The sequence below is a fragment of the Saccopteryx bilineata genome, chromosome 7, assembly GCF_036850765.1.
Source record: "Saccopteryx bilineata isolate mSacBil1 chromosome 7, mSacBil1_pri_phased_curated, whole genome shotgun sequence".
In the NCBI taxonomy this organism is placed as follows: Eukaryota; Metazoa; Chordata; class Mammalia; order Chiroptera; family Emballonuridae; genus Saccopteryx; species Saccopteryx bilineata.
In genome coordinates, this window is record NC_089496.1 from 106,027,647 (window position 1) to 106,040,704 (window position 13,058).

The 13,058-nt window shown below is 51.9% G+C and overlaps 1 protein-coding gene across 5 annotated transcripts in view; it reads right to left on the reverse strand.

The window, feature by feature from the left end:
* The window catches only part of FGFR2 (fibroblast growth factor receptor 2), a 103,967-nt gene that overhangs the window by 8,546 nt on the left and 82,363 nt on the right, over positions 1 to 13,058 (reverse strand). For all 5 annotated transcript variants that reach the window (XM_066240422.1, XM_066240421.1, XM_066240419.1 and 2 more), the window contains 4 exons: positions 10,863 to 10,973; positions 8,342 to 8,532; positions 1,144 to 1,266; positions 276 to 346 (listed from right to left, as the gene is read on the reverse strand). In XM_066240422.1, coding sequence (XP_066096519.1) covers positions 276 to 346; positions 1,144 to 1,266; positions 8,342 to 8,532; positions 10,863 to 10,973 — 496 coding nt within the window. The remainder of the gene's footprint in view (positions 1 to 275; positions 347 to 1,143; positions 1,267 to 8,341; positions 8,533 to 10,862; positions 10,974 to 13,058) is intronic.

A 13,058-nucleotide genomic window follows, 5' to 3' on the forward strand; every position in this document is an offset into this window, starting at 1 on the left:
GCAGATTCGACAGCAGCTTTGTAGCTGCACATCGTGAATAAGTTCAAGGGGGTTGGGAGTGGGGGACCTCGGCTCTGACTCGGAGAGGTGAGCTTTGTCCCGTGCGCTTTGAAGACGGGCAGATTAGCAACAGAGCACCGGGTACCAGCCTACTATAAACTCCATCCTTTCTACGGCCGGCTCCTGCACCTTCTCTGAATGTGTGAAATGCAGCCGGCATGTCTGTTTTTGCAGCTCAACGCAAGGGAGGAGCCAGGGAAAAGGGAGCTACTTACACGTCACTCTGATGGGTGTACACTCTATCAAAAAGGGCTTCTGGAGCCATCCACTTGACAGGAAGTCGCCCCTGCAAGTGTGGAAGAAATGGAAAAAACCAATGTATTATAATCAGTTTCCATGAGCAGGCTCAGCTAGGCTGTGCCCCGCCTTAAAAACGCAGAGGCTAATGATTTTCATGGGCCAGGCCCTGGGGCAGAAACAGGCTCCCACTGGGACTGTCCGTCATGTGTGAGATGCAGATTGGGGTGCATTTTAAAAACGCCATTTCCTTGGGTGCTCGGTGTCGTCGAGCTCCCTAGCACGCAGACGCACCCTGACTAACCTCTAGGCCAGTGATTTTCAACCCTTTTTACACTGGGGACCAGTGAAAATCGAAGAATTATGTCGGGGACCGCTAAGGCAGAAATCGCCCTGAGCAGAAATGAATCTGACTAAAGATCATGGGATCTATGATTTCCATACAACATCGGGGCGGCTAGCTATTCCGCGGACTGCACGAAACTTCTGGTGGACTGGTCCGTGGACCAGCAGTTGAAAAACATGGCTCTAGACAAAAACTGAGCCAGAAACTCCCAAGTTCTATAATCTTTGCTGGAAAAGTTCGAGACAAAGCACCTTCCAGAGCTGCCAGAAGCCGCTGACTATTCCGTACATGAGAGTTCCACATACCCTAAAAGTTTCTTAAATGTAGCCTAACCTCGCTTACTGAGAAGTTCGTGAAGAGTAGGGCAAAAGAACAGAGACAAAGGGCAGAGGAATGAGCCCCCAGCAGTACTCCTAGCAGTGAACATCTTTTTCTGGAACATTCCATGTCACCGCACCACCACCGCCAGAATCATCGCCATATCACTGCCATAGACTCACATTTGTGGTCTTTTTGTAATAGTCTATATTGTTGATATCTCTGGCCAGTCCGAAGTCTGCTATTTTCATGACGTTGTTTTCCGTTACCAAAACATTTCTGGCCGCCAAATCTCGATGAATACACTGAAACAAAGGGAAAACCTCATTTTAAAATGCTTCAAGAATAAAAAGGAAACGCATTCATCTCTTAGAACTTAAGTCAAAAACACATATTTCTCTTCTAATTAAAAATAAATTTTAAAAAGCCAAGGCCCCAACCCTTTCAAAGAGTGCAGGCCAACCAAGTAACCACAGTCTCTTCTTTTATCTGCAGTTGACCAACACCACCAGCATGCCTCACACAGATCTGGACTAGATTATCCTAAAATCTTTTATCTCGAGCCTTGCTCTGCTCTCCTGCCCTTTAGAAAGACAAATTTTCAGAAAAGCTGGTTCAACTCCAACATCACACGGTCTTCACCTCCTGGTCACTCCTCAAACATTCCAACCTGTTCCCATCCCGGCCCCTCAGGTCATGAAGAACTTCATATCAGACCCGAACATTCTCTTCTGCCGCCCCAGTGTTCCCCTCTCTGCAGGTTCAGGCACCACTGATTCTTGCTCACTTCTGAAAACTGTCCTCACACTGAGGTCCTTCCATCCCATCCCTCCTCTCCCCACCCTTCCAGAGTTCTCAGCCATCCCCTCTTTCCATCTGCCCCCCCAGATTGAAGAATAATTGTCCCATCAATGCTGTGTATTTTCCTATATCCTCATGGCTTCCATTCTTGGACATATACAAAAGATAGCAAATTCCTCTCTCATCTGTGACCTCACTCCCAAGACCCATGCCATGGAACATTTCCACATTGATGTTCCTTTGGTACTTCAAATTCAAGGTCTCCAATCCCTGAATTCTCATCCTCTTGGTCTCTCTCAGTCAGAGAGGCATACACCAGAATTCTTTATGCACTCCTTCCAAGTTCTATTGATTTCAACCCGCAAACACTTCTCCAACTTGTGCACCACGGCGTTCTAACTGCTTATTCCAGGTCACCGCCACGGTTGGTCCTCTTACCCACAGATGGCGGCACTGCTGACCCCACAGGTCGCCATGTCCCCAAAGGCAGCTCCACTGTACACACTAGGCTTCCTGCAAGGGGTGTTTCTGAAAGGACGAACCGTGTCCTTTCCTGTTTGTGTCATGGCCAATGCCCGTCTGTCCACACGCTCAGCCCAGTCCTAGCCCAACTCCTGGTCCCCACAAAGGGCCCAACCTCTATCTGCTACACACATGGGGGCAGCTGATTTAGTCCTGACACCAACGCCTTGGTCTCAGAAAGGTCTAGTTATCTTAACTATTTTTCCTTTCTGCAAAGGATATGCTTTGTACTCGTTGTTATATAAGCATTTTAGCTATACTGTAACAAACCGAGATTTCATCAGACACATGGTAATAAGGGTCCCAAATTATCACCCCCTCTTTCTGGAAAAGGTACGAAGAAGTACACAAGCACCTCTAGCAAATGCTTTTACCCAGGTCACCGGCAAAGGTTAACGACCCCATGAAGGAGAGAGTCCCTTCGACTCGGCCTGAAGTGGGGCTGATTGTCGATGGGCACTCCACATAATAGCCAATTAAAAAAGGAGCAAGCCGCCTGACCAGATGGTGGCGCAGTGGATAGAGCATCGGACTGGGACGCGGAAGACCCAGGTTCAAAGCCCCAAGGTCACCAGCTTGAGTGCAGGCTCATCTGGTTTGAGCAAGGCTCACCAGCTTGAGCCCAAGGTCGCTGGCTTGAGCAAGGGGTCACTCAGTCTGCTGCAGGTCCCTGGTCAGGGCACATATGAGAAAGCAATCAATAAACAACTAAGATGCCGCAACGAAGAACTGATGCTTCTCATCTCCCTTCCTGTCTGTCCCTATCTGTCCCTCTCTCTATCTCTGTCTCTGTCTCACACACACACACACAGCAAGCCAAGCTCTCTCTGAAGAATAAATTAGGAACTTCTTTTCTGCCTACCCTACCCCATACTTTTTTGTCTTTATGTGCTTCCGTGGCCCCTGAATGAACGGACTACTGTTAGAACGCAGAAAGCCTGGCCAGCCTGCGAGCCCTGGCCAGAACCGAAGCAGGAAACGTGAGAGCCCCCGTGGCCACTTGGGGACCGTGTCCCTGGCTTTGGGGACCGTGTCCCTGGCTTTGGAGGCCTCTTCAAATTGAACCTCCAAACCCTGGGCCAAACCCTCTGGGCGGTGAGCTCCCCGCCGATACCCACTCTGTGCATTTTGCAAGCGTGTGGTCAGTAGAATTCGGGTTCCCACGTGCTGGGCTCTGACCACACACAGGGCTCAGCTCAGAGACCCCACAACAGCAACGTCCACGACCTTCTCGGTGACAGCCAATCTAGCAGCCACCTCTCGCATCCCAGGGTCCTAGGGAATGACAACACCCACCCTCTGGGCTGAGTTGGGACCAAACTTAAGAAAGAAAAATAGTCAAGCCCAATTCCCACCTGTGCAGAAATCTGAGTCATTCTCCAGTGCAGAGCTGACTGCTTTACAAAATGAGGGCCCTCGAGTATTCCGTTTCTTTAGTAAGTAAAGGTCCACCGTCAAGACGGGAAGGAGACTAACACCCATCTGACCCAGACAGCGTGCTGGCTGCCTCTGCATAGATGACCACATTCAGTTCCCATGGCAACCTGAGAGATGGGGAAGCTTAAAAAATCTGCTCAGGTGTATTGCTCTTGGAATTTGGTAAAAAAAAAAAAAAAAAGAAAGAAAGAAAGAAAGAAAGAAAGAAAGAAAGAAAAAAAACCTAGTAGACTTTGAACTAAAAATACCGAAACTTTCATAATTTGCATAAGGCTCAAAGACCCCATTAGCTAATTAATATTACTGCATACACCACAGTGTTTCTTCACCTGTCTACCTCCTCCACACATACCCGAGAGCTGCCCAAGGTCACCTCGACATGCCCAGCTCTGGGCCAGAGCCTGACCCAGCAAGTGTTTACGGGGATGAATTCATAATCATACTCCCTAGCAATGAGCCAGAGATTTCAGGCATCAGGTTTACTTCTTTGTGGTTATTTTTTGTCCCTCCCTTCCCGAGGCAGGTCTCTGGCAAGCCCACCACCACCCACCATCAGGGGACGAGTGTGGGGGCCAGGATCGAGCTCTTTGTTGGCCTCCCCGATCTCCATCTTTGGGAATAAGCCCTCCATTTTCAGAAGCAGGTCCCCTTCAAAGGGACCATTAACATCTTCAAATCTGCCTGACCTGTGGTGGCGCAGTGGATAAAACGTCGACCTGGAAATGCTGAGGTCGCCAGTTCGAAATCCTGGGCTTGCCTGGTCAAGGCACATATGGGAGTTGATGCTTTCAGCTCCTCCCCCTGTCTGTCTGTCTGTCTGTCTCTCTCTCTCTCTCTCTCTCTCTCCTTCTCTCTCTCCTCTTTAAAATGAATAAATAAAATTAAAAAAAAAAAAAAAAGATCTTCAAACCTGTTCTAGGTCCCTAACTTGCAGGTGGCCATCAGCGAGGGGTTTTGGAACCCAGCAAAGCCCTAAGGAAACCAGACTGGCCCTCCTACCCACCCCCCTCACGCAAGTGACACGGGGCATCTCCATGGCCCTTCCCTTGGTCCAGACAGAGGCAGGCAAGGACTACCTGAGAGCAGGGGAGGCTGGGAAGCAAGACTGGGGTGGGGGGAGGATGTAGACCCAAAGGCCAGGTATGGACCAGCCACTTTACTCTGTAGACCTAAAGTCCCCATCTCGGGAATGAAGACAGTGACTCCCACACTCCTGGCTCAAAGCTCTCCATGGCGCTTCCGGACGGCCCTCAGCACTCTGATACGTAAATGGGGTTTCGTCACACCAGCTACAGGGACAAGACTGTACGTCACATGCTTGCTGGTGTGCTGGCAGACGTTAAGCTCTCAAAAAGTGGAAGGAAGTGATCAGTAACGGTGATGACCCTCATCACATTTCAGTCTATCATTACATGGTGTCTTCATCTGCCCTGTTTTGCAAAGTTCACTCCACTCTCTGTCCCTTCTCCACCACACCCAGAAGCTCCCACTCAGGGAGGCCCTCAGAGCCTCTGGGGCTGGGGTGCCACGCGGGAGCTGCCGCTGGCTCCGTGAGCCGATCCAATGCTCAGCTGACCACTGGCCTTCCAGGAACGCCTCCGGTGACCTCTGGGAGCCGCATCCTGGATTTCTCCTGCCTCTGAGTCCTCAGCCTCCACCCACCATGCCCCTTTCAGGATTTGACTCCATGCTTCTAGTCCCCTCCTCTCAGCCTCAACCTCATCCCCTGGCCCCACCGAATGAGCTCGCCCGTTCCCACAGCTGGAAGCGACACCTTCCTCCGCTGGCTCCCGGCGCCCAGCCTGGCATTGGGAGCCAAGCTCCAGCCTGTGGCTTCCTGGCCGACATCTGCCGCGAAGGATCCTCAGACACGCTCTGAATACACATCAGCATTTCCAGTAACGTCTACCTCGCTGTCCTCCCTGACTGACCGCCCCCCAGTCTCCCTTACCCTGGCCACCTGCACCACCACCATCCAGTAGCTCAAGAGTCATCCTTGACCCCTCTTTCTCTCCCTCCCGTAGCCAATCAATCCATTAACAATCCTGAGGGTGGAAAATATATCCAAAATCAAGCCATGTCTCCAGTGGTTTGAGGCCCACAGCCCTAGGCCGAAGCACTACCCCTTCCACAGGACTTGCCTCCAACCTGCTGTGTTTGTATTGATAGCATGACCCCGATCCCATGGGTCCCCACGGGTGGCCTCCCACGGCACCACGAGGGCAGTCCAGAGTCCTCGCCCGGGTCGAAGGCCCTCAGTGGGTGGGCCTGCGGTCTCCAGCCACCCGCTGACCCTGCTCCCTGTGTCTCCGCACACGTCTACCTGGCCTCTCGAACTACCCGAGTGCCACCGTTCCGACCTGCCATCTGCTCCCTCCACAGGACCTCCCTCAGCCAATCCCGTATTTATATATTTTTATCCCCACAATTACTGTTGCTCTCTCCTGTGGTCACGCAGGGTTCCTGCTCCAAGAGGTCAAGGATTCTGCCCATTCCAGCCACCCCAATGTGACAACCTGACCCAGGGCACAAGGCGGGCGTCTGAGTCAGGAATGCCCAGGAATATTCATTAAGGGTTAGTAAAAGGCTCAGGCCAGCACCCCCCCCGCCCCGCCCAGCCCAGGGTTGTATGAGTAGCAGCATCTTCCCCCACACACACAGGGAGACCAGAGGGTCAGAAAGGGTAGCCGCAGAGAGCTGCCCTCCCCAGAGCTCTACCTGGGAGTATTTGAAAGCTACAGAGAAGGTGAACTAGAATTTTTGGTGCTTGTTTGTTACGTTTCCTCGCTCTCCCTCTCCACCCCCACCCCCCCACCCCCCCCACACACAAGGCCACGCACGCTCAGTCTGGAGGGTGAGCCATTGAGAGAGAGCTGCGGACCTCACTGACACTGCCCAGGAAACACCTGGGCGTGTGCCTCCCACCTCGACACGAGACCATGACCGCCACGCCCCGGCTGAACACGGGCGTCACGTCGCACACACGGTCCACGCTCAGATCTCCAATTGCGTGAGCGTCCTTTATAAAAGCTGTGCCCCCATCTGCACCCCCACCAGGACCCAGTCCGGGATCACCCATGGACGTGGGGCAGTCCTTTCCTTGGAACTGTCTCCCCAGCATTTTTTCCTGTCATTTGTGACACTGACATTTTGAAGTCCCGTTGACATTTTCTGGGGCAAGCTCCCCACACGGACACGCACACACATGCCTCTGCGGAACGGAAAACTGTGCTTGAGTTTCTTAATATCTCTACGTTGAAAAGTCTTCAACTCTGGACTCTCTTGAAAAGTAACACACACACACACACACACACACACACACACACACACCAGCCCTGGCCATGCTCCCATGTAGCCACAGACAGCAGGGGCGGAGACAGCACACACACACACCCCCCACTACACACTGAGTGATCTGACCGGGCTGCCTTGCTCACTGGTGTGACTGACCTGGCCACGCCCAGCCTGGCCCCCAGGCGACTGCAGACATAAGCCCTCTAGAGCAGTGGTGGTCAACCTGGTCCCTACCACCCACTAGTGGAAGTTCCAGCTTTCATGTTGGGCAGTAGCAGAGCAACCAAAGTATACATAAAAAAATAGATTTAACTATAGTAAGTTGTTTTATAAAGATTTATTCTGCCAAACTTAGCGAAAATCCGACATAAAGTACTTGGCAAGTAATTATTATTATATGCTTTAACTTGCTGTAACTCTGCTTTATAAATTTTATAAAGTAAAGTTACTCCCCTACTGTATAAATCACCATTACTGTGGAACCGATGCGCGGTTAGAAAATTTTACTGCTAACAGAGATACAAAAGTGGGTGGTAGGTATAAAAAGGTTGACTACCCCTGCTCTAGAGGCTCTCTCTCTTCTTTGGGGACCCAAAGAATTTCTGAGGCTGCACTAGGCTCCAGTGCAGGTCAGATCTGACCCCATCTGTGCCCAACGAGGTAACTGTGAAACCCCCATCCAAGTGCGGCCTAACAACGGGCATCCTGAGTCATCCTAAATGCCCCAGAGGACATCTGGGCACCGGTCTCACTGCTCTCGGAATAACTCGGATGCTTAGCATTCCGCTGCAAGCGGCATTCCTGGAATGCAGGAGATTCACCTCAGGGGACCTGGCCCACTTCGACCCATTCTGCCAAATCAGACAAAATAAACCCAGGTAATACCCAGGATTCAGTGTCACTAAAACATCCCTCCTCTGGATCTGTATTTTTAACATTATTTCAAACTCAGAATCCTAAACACAGCACTGGGAGGCTATATCCCAAAACTCAATAATCATGAAACAAATAAAGCCCCCAAACCACCAGAATCAAAAAGGCGTGCCCCAAACCAGCTGTTCTCTACCTGGATGCCTGACTCCTGGAACGACCACGCCCAGCCCTGTCTCAGAGAAGCGGAGTCTCTTCTGTTCACTGCCGGTGTCGCTCAAGGTTGTGAGGCTGCTTTGGCTTTTAGACCTCGTGAATAATGCAATCGCTATTCTCCAGGCCGCACCAGACAGGCAAGGGCTTGATTTAGCAAATGGGCATGTTCAAATCGCCTGTTTTCCTCACAGACATTTTAAACTGGAACCCACCCAACCGAGGAGAATGTGAAGAACTCACTTTTTGGGAAGCCAGGTACTCCATGCCTCTGGCCAGCTGGTAGGTGCACGACACCAAATCCTTGAAGGTCATCTGCTCCTCAGGAACGCGGTTAATGTCATAGGAGTACTCCATCCCCGGCGGCCGGCGGGCTCGGAGGTATTCACGGAGGTTGCCTTTCGAGGCATACTCCACAATGACGTAGAGGGGCCCTGTGGGTGGATGAGACATGCTCCTTAAGGCAGGGAACCCAGGTCCTGCCCTCGGGCAGCTCAGCAAAGCAGTGGTAGTTATTACAACCCAAGACTTCTTTTCGGTTCGTTTTCATTGAAACACACAGAAAAAGCACACAAAAATAGAACACCCGCTTTCTGATCTCCCCCAAATGATAGTCAATAGTTGGTCAAGAGAACCTCAAATGCCACTGAGTGTCCTTCCCTGGTCACTCCCGTGCTCACACCTCTGGAAAGCAATGACTGTTAAACACTCGCTCCTTCTTGCTCATTGTAACTAGTTTCCATGCGTATGTGTGTCTGTAAACGGTGCATTGTTTTTAATCACCTAAATGAGTAACAAAGGTATATAGCTCTACGACATTCTCCCACTACATGTTACCCCTGGGAAACCAGGCCAGGCTGATAAAAGTAAATCTAAACCGTTCCCTGTCCCAGCTCCACACGGGCACCCCTTGTTCTACCGAGTTCCCCTTTGCTGTTCTCACAGATACTGCGCTTTTGTGCAAAGGGGCGGCTTGTGCAACCCTGTCAGCACCATCCTTCCAACAGATTTGCTCACTTTGCATCCCACTTCTGGTGATCCTCCCCGTATTTCAAATGTTTCATTGTCATTCCATTTCTTATGCTGATCTGGGATCGGCAGTCTTCGAGGCTGCAAATGGCATTGTCTGGGGTGGCAGAGACCACACCAACATAAGACGGCGAACTTGGTCAACGTCTGTGTTCTGACTGCTCCACTGACCGGCCATTCCCCCAACTCTCTCCCTCTCCCTGGGCCTCCCTATTTCCCGAGACACAACAATATTGAAATTAGGCCAATTAAAATGGAACCCTATGGTGGCTTCTAAGACGTCGGTGTGGCAGGCGTCATGGCTGTCTTCCGTTATGAAATGACCACAACCACCTGCTCCTGGATCAGTCAGCAGCCCTCAACATCGAGGCCAGACCCTCCCACCAGCAAAAGGAATTACGACCCGCTGAAGGCTCAGATGATGGTTAGCATATTTTAGCAATAAAGTCTTCATTTAATTAAAGGACATACATTGGTTTTTTTTAGACGTAATGCTAGTGCACATTGCACACTTAAGCAGGCTACACTATGGTGTAAACATAATGTTTATACACTTTGAGAAGCCAAACAATTTGTGTGAATTCCTTTAGTGCAGCATTTGCTCTATTGCGGTGGTCTGGAACGGAACCCCCAGTCTCTGACATATGCTTGTATACGCTATCATGTAAACACTGTCCACTGGATTTATCCTTTTCTCTACAGGTTGCTTCCAGATTTTGCCCATCATGAACAGTATGCAATGAACACTCCTGGACATGTCTCCTTATACACATGTGTATCCATTTCTCCAGCTATACCATAGCCCAGGGGCTGGCACACTACTGCCCCAACCCTGCCCACTGCCTGTTTCTATAACAAAATTGTTTTTGGCACACAGCCAGGCCCGCTCATTTCTGTGACTGCCTTCACCCTACAACAGTGGCCGCAAAGCTGAAAACACTGACAGTCCTCCTCCCCAGAAAAAGTCTCCCGACTCCTGGTTTCGACCTAAGGAGAAACTGTAGAGGCAAAGACGGACATTCTCGGGTGTATTCACTATCGTCAGACTGATCCCCAAAGTGCTGGTTGGTTTTCCGATGAGAGAAGCCGGGGTCTCCTGCCCCTGAGGAAGACAATGGGTCCCTTCATACCTCTTTTTAAGCTCTTTTAGGGAGCCCAGCCATCTGTTGCCCATAGCAAGACCCGGCATCTTCAATCCCCATGTTAAGAGAATGTGTCAACCAAAACACAGACCTTATTCTGAGGAATGTTTACCATTCACAAAACAAAAACCTAAGGGAAACGGGCAGGCTGTTCCAAACCCACCCGGGTCAGGCTCTAGACACAGCAGGGCCCTACAGGTCCTCGCGGGGTCAGGCTCTAGACACAGCAGGGCCCTACAGGTCCTCGCGGGGTCAGGCTCTAGACACAGCAGGACCCTACAGGTCCTCGCGGGGTCAGGCTCTAGACACAGCAGGACCCTACAGGTCCTCGCGGGGTCAGGCTCTAGACACAGCAGGACCCTACAGGCCCTCGCACCCAAAGTCACCGAACACCCAGCTCTCCCCAGCCCCCGGGCGCGGTGACAGAGCGCCCTTTGTGCTCAGGGCCAGGAACACCTTCCTCAGGAGACTCTGTAGAGAACTTCATACGCGCACTTGAGACGCCCTGGGAGCAAACCCGGAAGTCCAGGCGCTTCCCAGGCTAACCCTGCCCCGTGGAGAACCCCGATAACCACATGTTCCCTCCCACTCACCATCCTGAGTGCAGGCGCCGAGGAGATTGATGATGTTTTTGTGTTTTCCAATCATCTTCATCATCTCCATCTCAGACACGAGATCTGAAAGGTCCTTCTCCGTGGCGTCATCTACAAACACCGCGTACAGGAAAAAAATCAGTGCGTTTCCTCTCACCCAACGGAGGTGGCCGTGAGGCATGAAATTGAAGTTTAGAACCAGAAAAGATTTTTCCAAACCATCTCTCTCATTTTATTGGTCGGGGGCAAAGGCCCCAACAGGGAACTCTCTTGCTCTGTGTCAAATGGCTAATGTGGGGTTCAACAGGGTCAGAAGTCAGAACTAGGGAGACTCTGGGCCTCTGACACTAAGCCCAATTCTTTTCTGGGAAACATCATGCTTATGGGGTGTCTGACTCTATTGTGAGATAATTCCATCCTCTGGCAGACGGAAGGTGCCTCTGGGACCCATGTCAAACTTCAGGGGGCCTGAAAGCAACTGTGAGAACATCTGGAGAGGAGGAGGAGGAGGAGGAGGAGGAGGAGGAAGAAGAAGAAGGAGGAGGAGGAGGAGAAGGAGGAGGAGGAAGAGGAGGAGGGGGAGGGAGAGGGGAGGGGAGGAGGGGGAGGAGGAGGAGGAGGGGAGGGGGGAGAGGGTGGGAGAGGAGGAAGACGAGGAATCTCACATCCCTGCAGGCTCTCTCCAGATCCAGTGCTGCCTAGGCAAGCCCTCACTGCCCCTAAGGCGTTCACAGACAGGTTCCGGAGTGGGGGGCAACCCTGTAACTGTGTGTGTGTGTGTGTGTGAGAACGGCCATGTCTATGGTTTTATAAACCTCTGCTCTACCCTCTCAAGCAAGAATGGCTTGGGTCCTACGTCCATGGGCTCATCCTTTGCTTCTAATAGGTAGCAAGCCTCTTCCCCATGTGCCCCTCCTCTGAACTCATTCACTATGGAAAAGCCTGGGCTTCCTAAGAGCTAGACAAGGGCATGGCTAGGAGCCACGTGGCAGAGAGCTCTTGCGCTGGAGTGTGACACCTCCACTGCTGAGCTCCTGCCGGGCGGGCGGGCGCAGCCGCACCTGTGCTCACAAACACTTAGGGGCTCAGGCAGGTCTCCTCCCTGCGGTCCGGGAGCTCGCTGGTCACGAAAAAGTGCATGTCGCAAGGGCTCTGGGGCTAATGTTCTCCCCCATCCAGCCAGGGAAGGCTGGCCCGGGTGTGACAGAGGAAAAGAACTCCCAGACCTCCCTTCCCGCTTTATTCCCAGGTCACTCCGAGCTCCACAACCCACATCAGAAGTTCTGCTGAAAGAGACAGGAAGCCTGTGCCGCCCCCTCTGCCCGCCTTGTTCGTGGCCAGGGGTTGCGAGGCCGGCTGGCATGGGGCACTCCTCCCATGACGACTGCCACTCAGGAAGGTGAGGGCACATAAGGCAGGTCCAGGCCACGCAGGACGCTGGCAGGTGGCTTGCCTCTGCTGGTAGAGCCAACACATGGGGTAAGGGTTCACAGCCCTCCCTGGCATCAGACTCCAAAGTAGAGAGCAGCTCAAAACACCCTAGTTTTCCTTGGGTGACTCTCAGATTGATAGCTTTAAAAATCAGCATCTTTTTGGCTGTTTGCAGCCTGTGACTTTCCCTCAGGGAGGGACATGACCACTATCCCAGGAGAACCCACAAAAGAAAGAAAAAGTCTAATTCCTGAGTGCCTACAACGTGCCAGGCACACCATGTCCCGAGAACAGGTCTCTCTACCTGGACCCGTGGGAAAAATTCATCCTGAGCTGTCCTCCCTGAGATGTGGACAGTCGGACCTACCACGCGCCCCTCCCCTGTAACGCCTCCCAGGAGAGAACACCGGGGGAGGAAGCTGTTAATGGTTACAAGTTCTTGAAGCTCCCCAGACCTGGACACGATGCTGGGTTGGAAGTTAATTCAGAAACGTGCTGATTCCCACGAATGCCACTGAGCGTTTAAGTCTCGGGGCAACTGTTTACCCATCCCAGAGGTTCTGCACCCGTCCCCTCTCGGCTTGCTGAGGGACTCTGCCAGACCAGGGACATTTCTGCTTCGTTCCTCTCACAAAACAGAAGCTCCGACATGATGGCTTCTCCGTACGCCTCCAGCTCCTTCCAAAAATGCCAATTTTCCTTCCCTCATAAATTAAGGTTTGGGTCCAGAAACCAAGCCACCAACACTCATCTCAATGAAGTAAT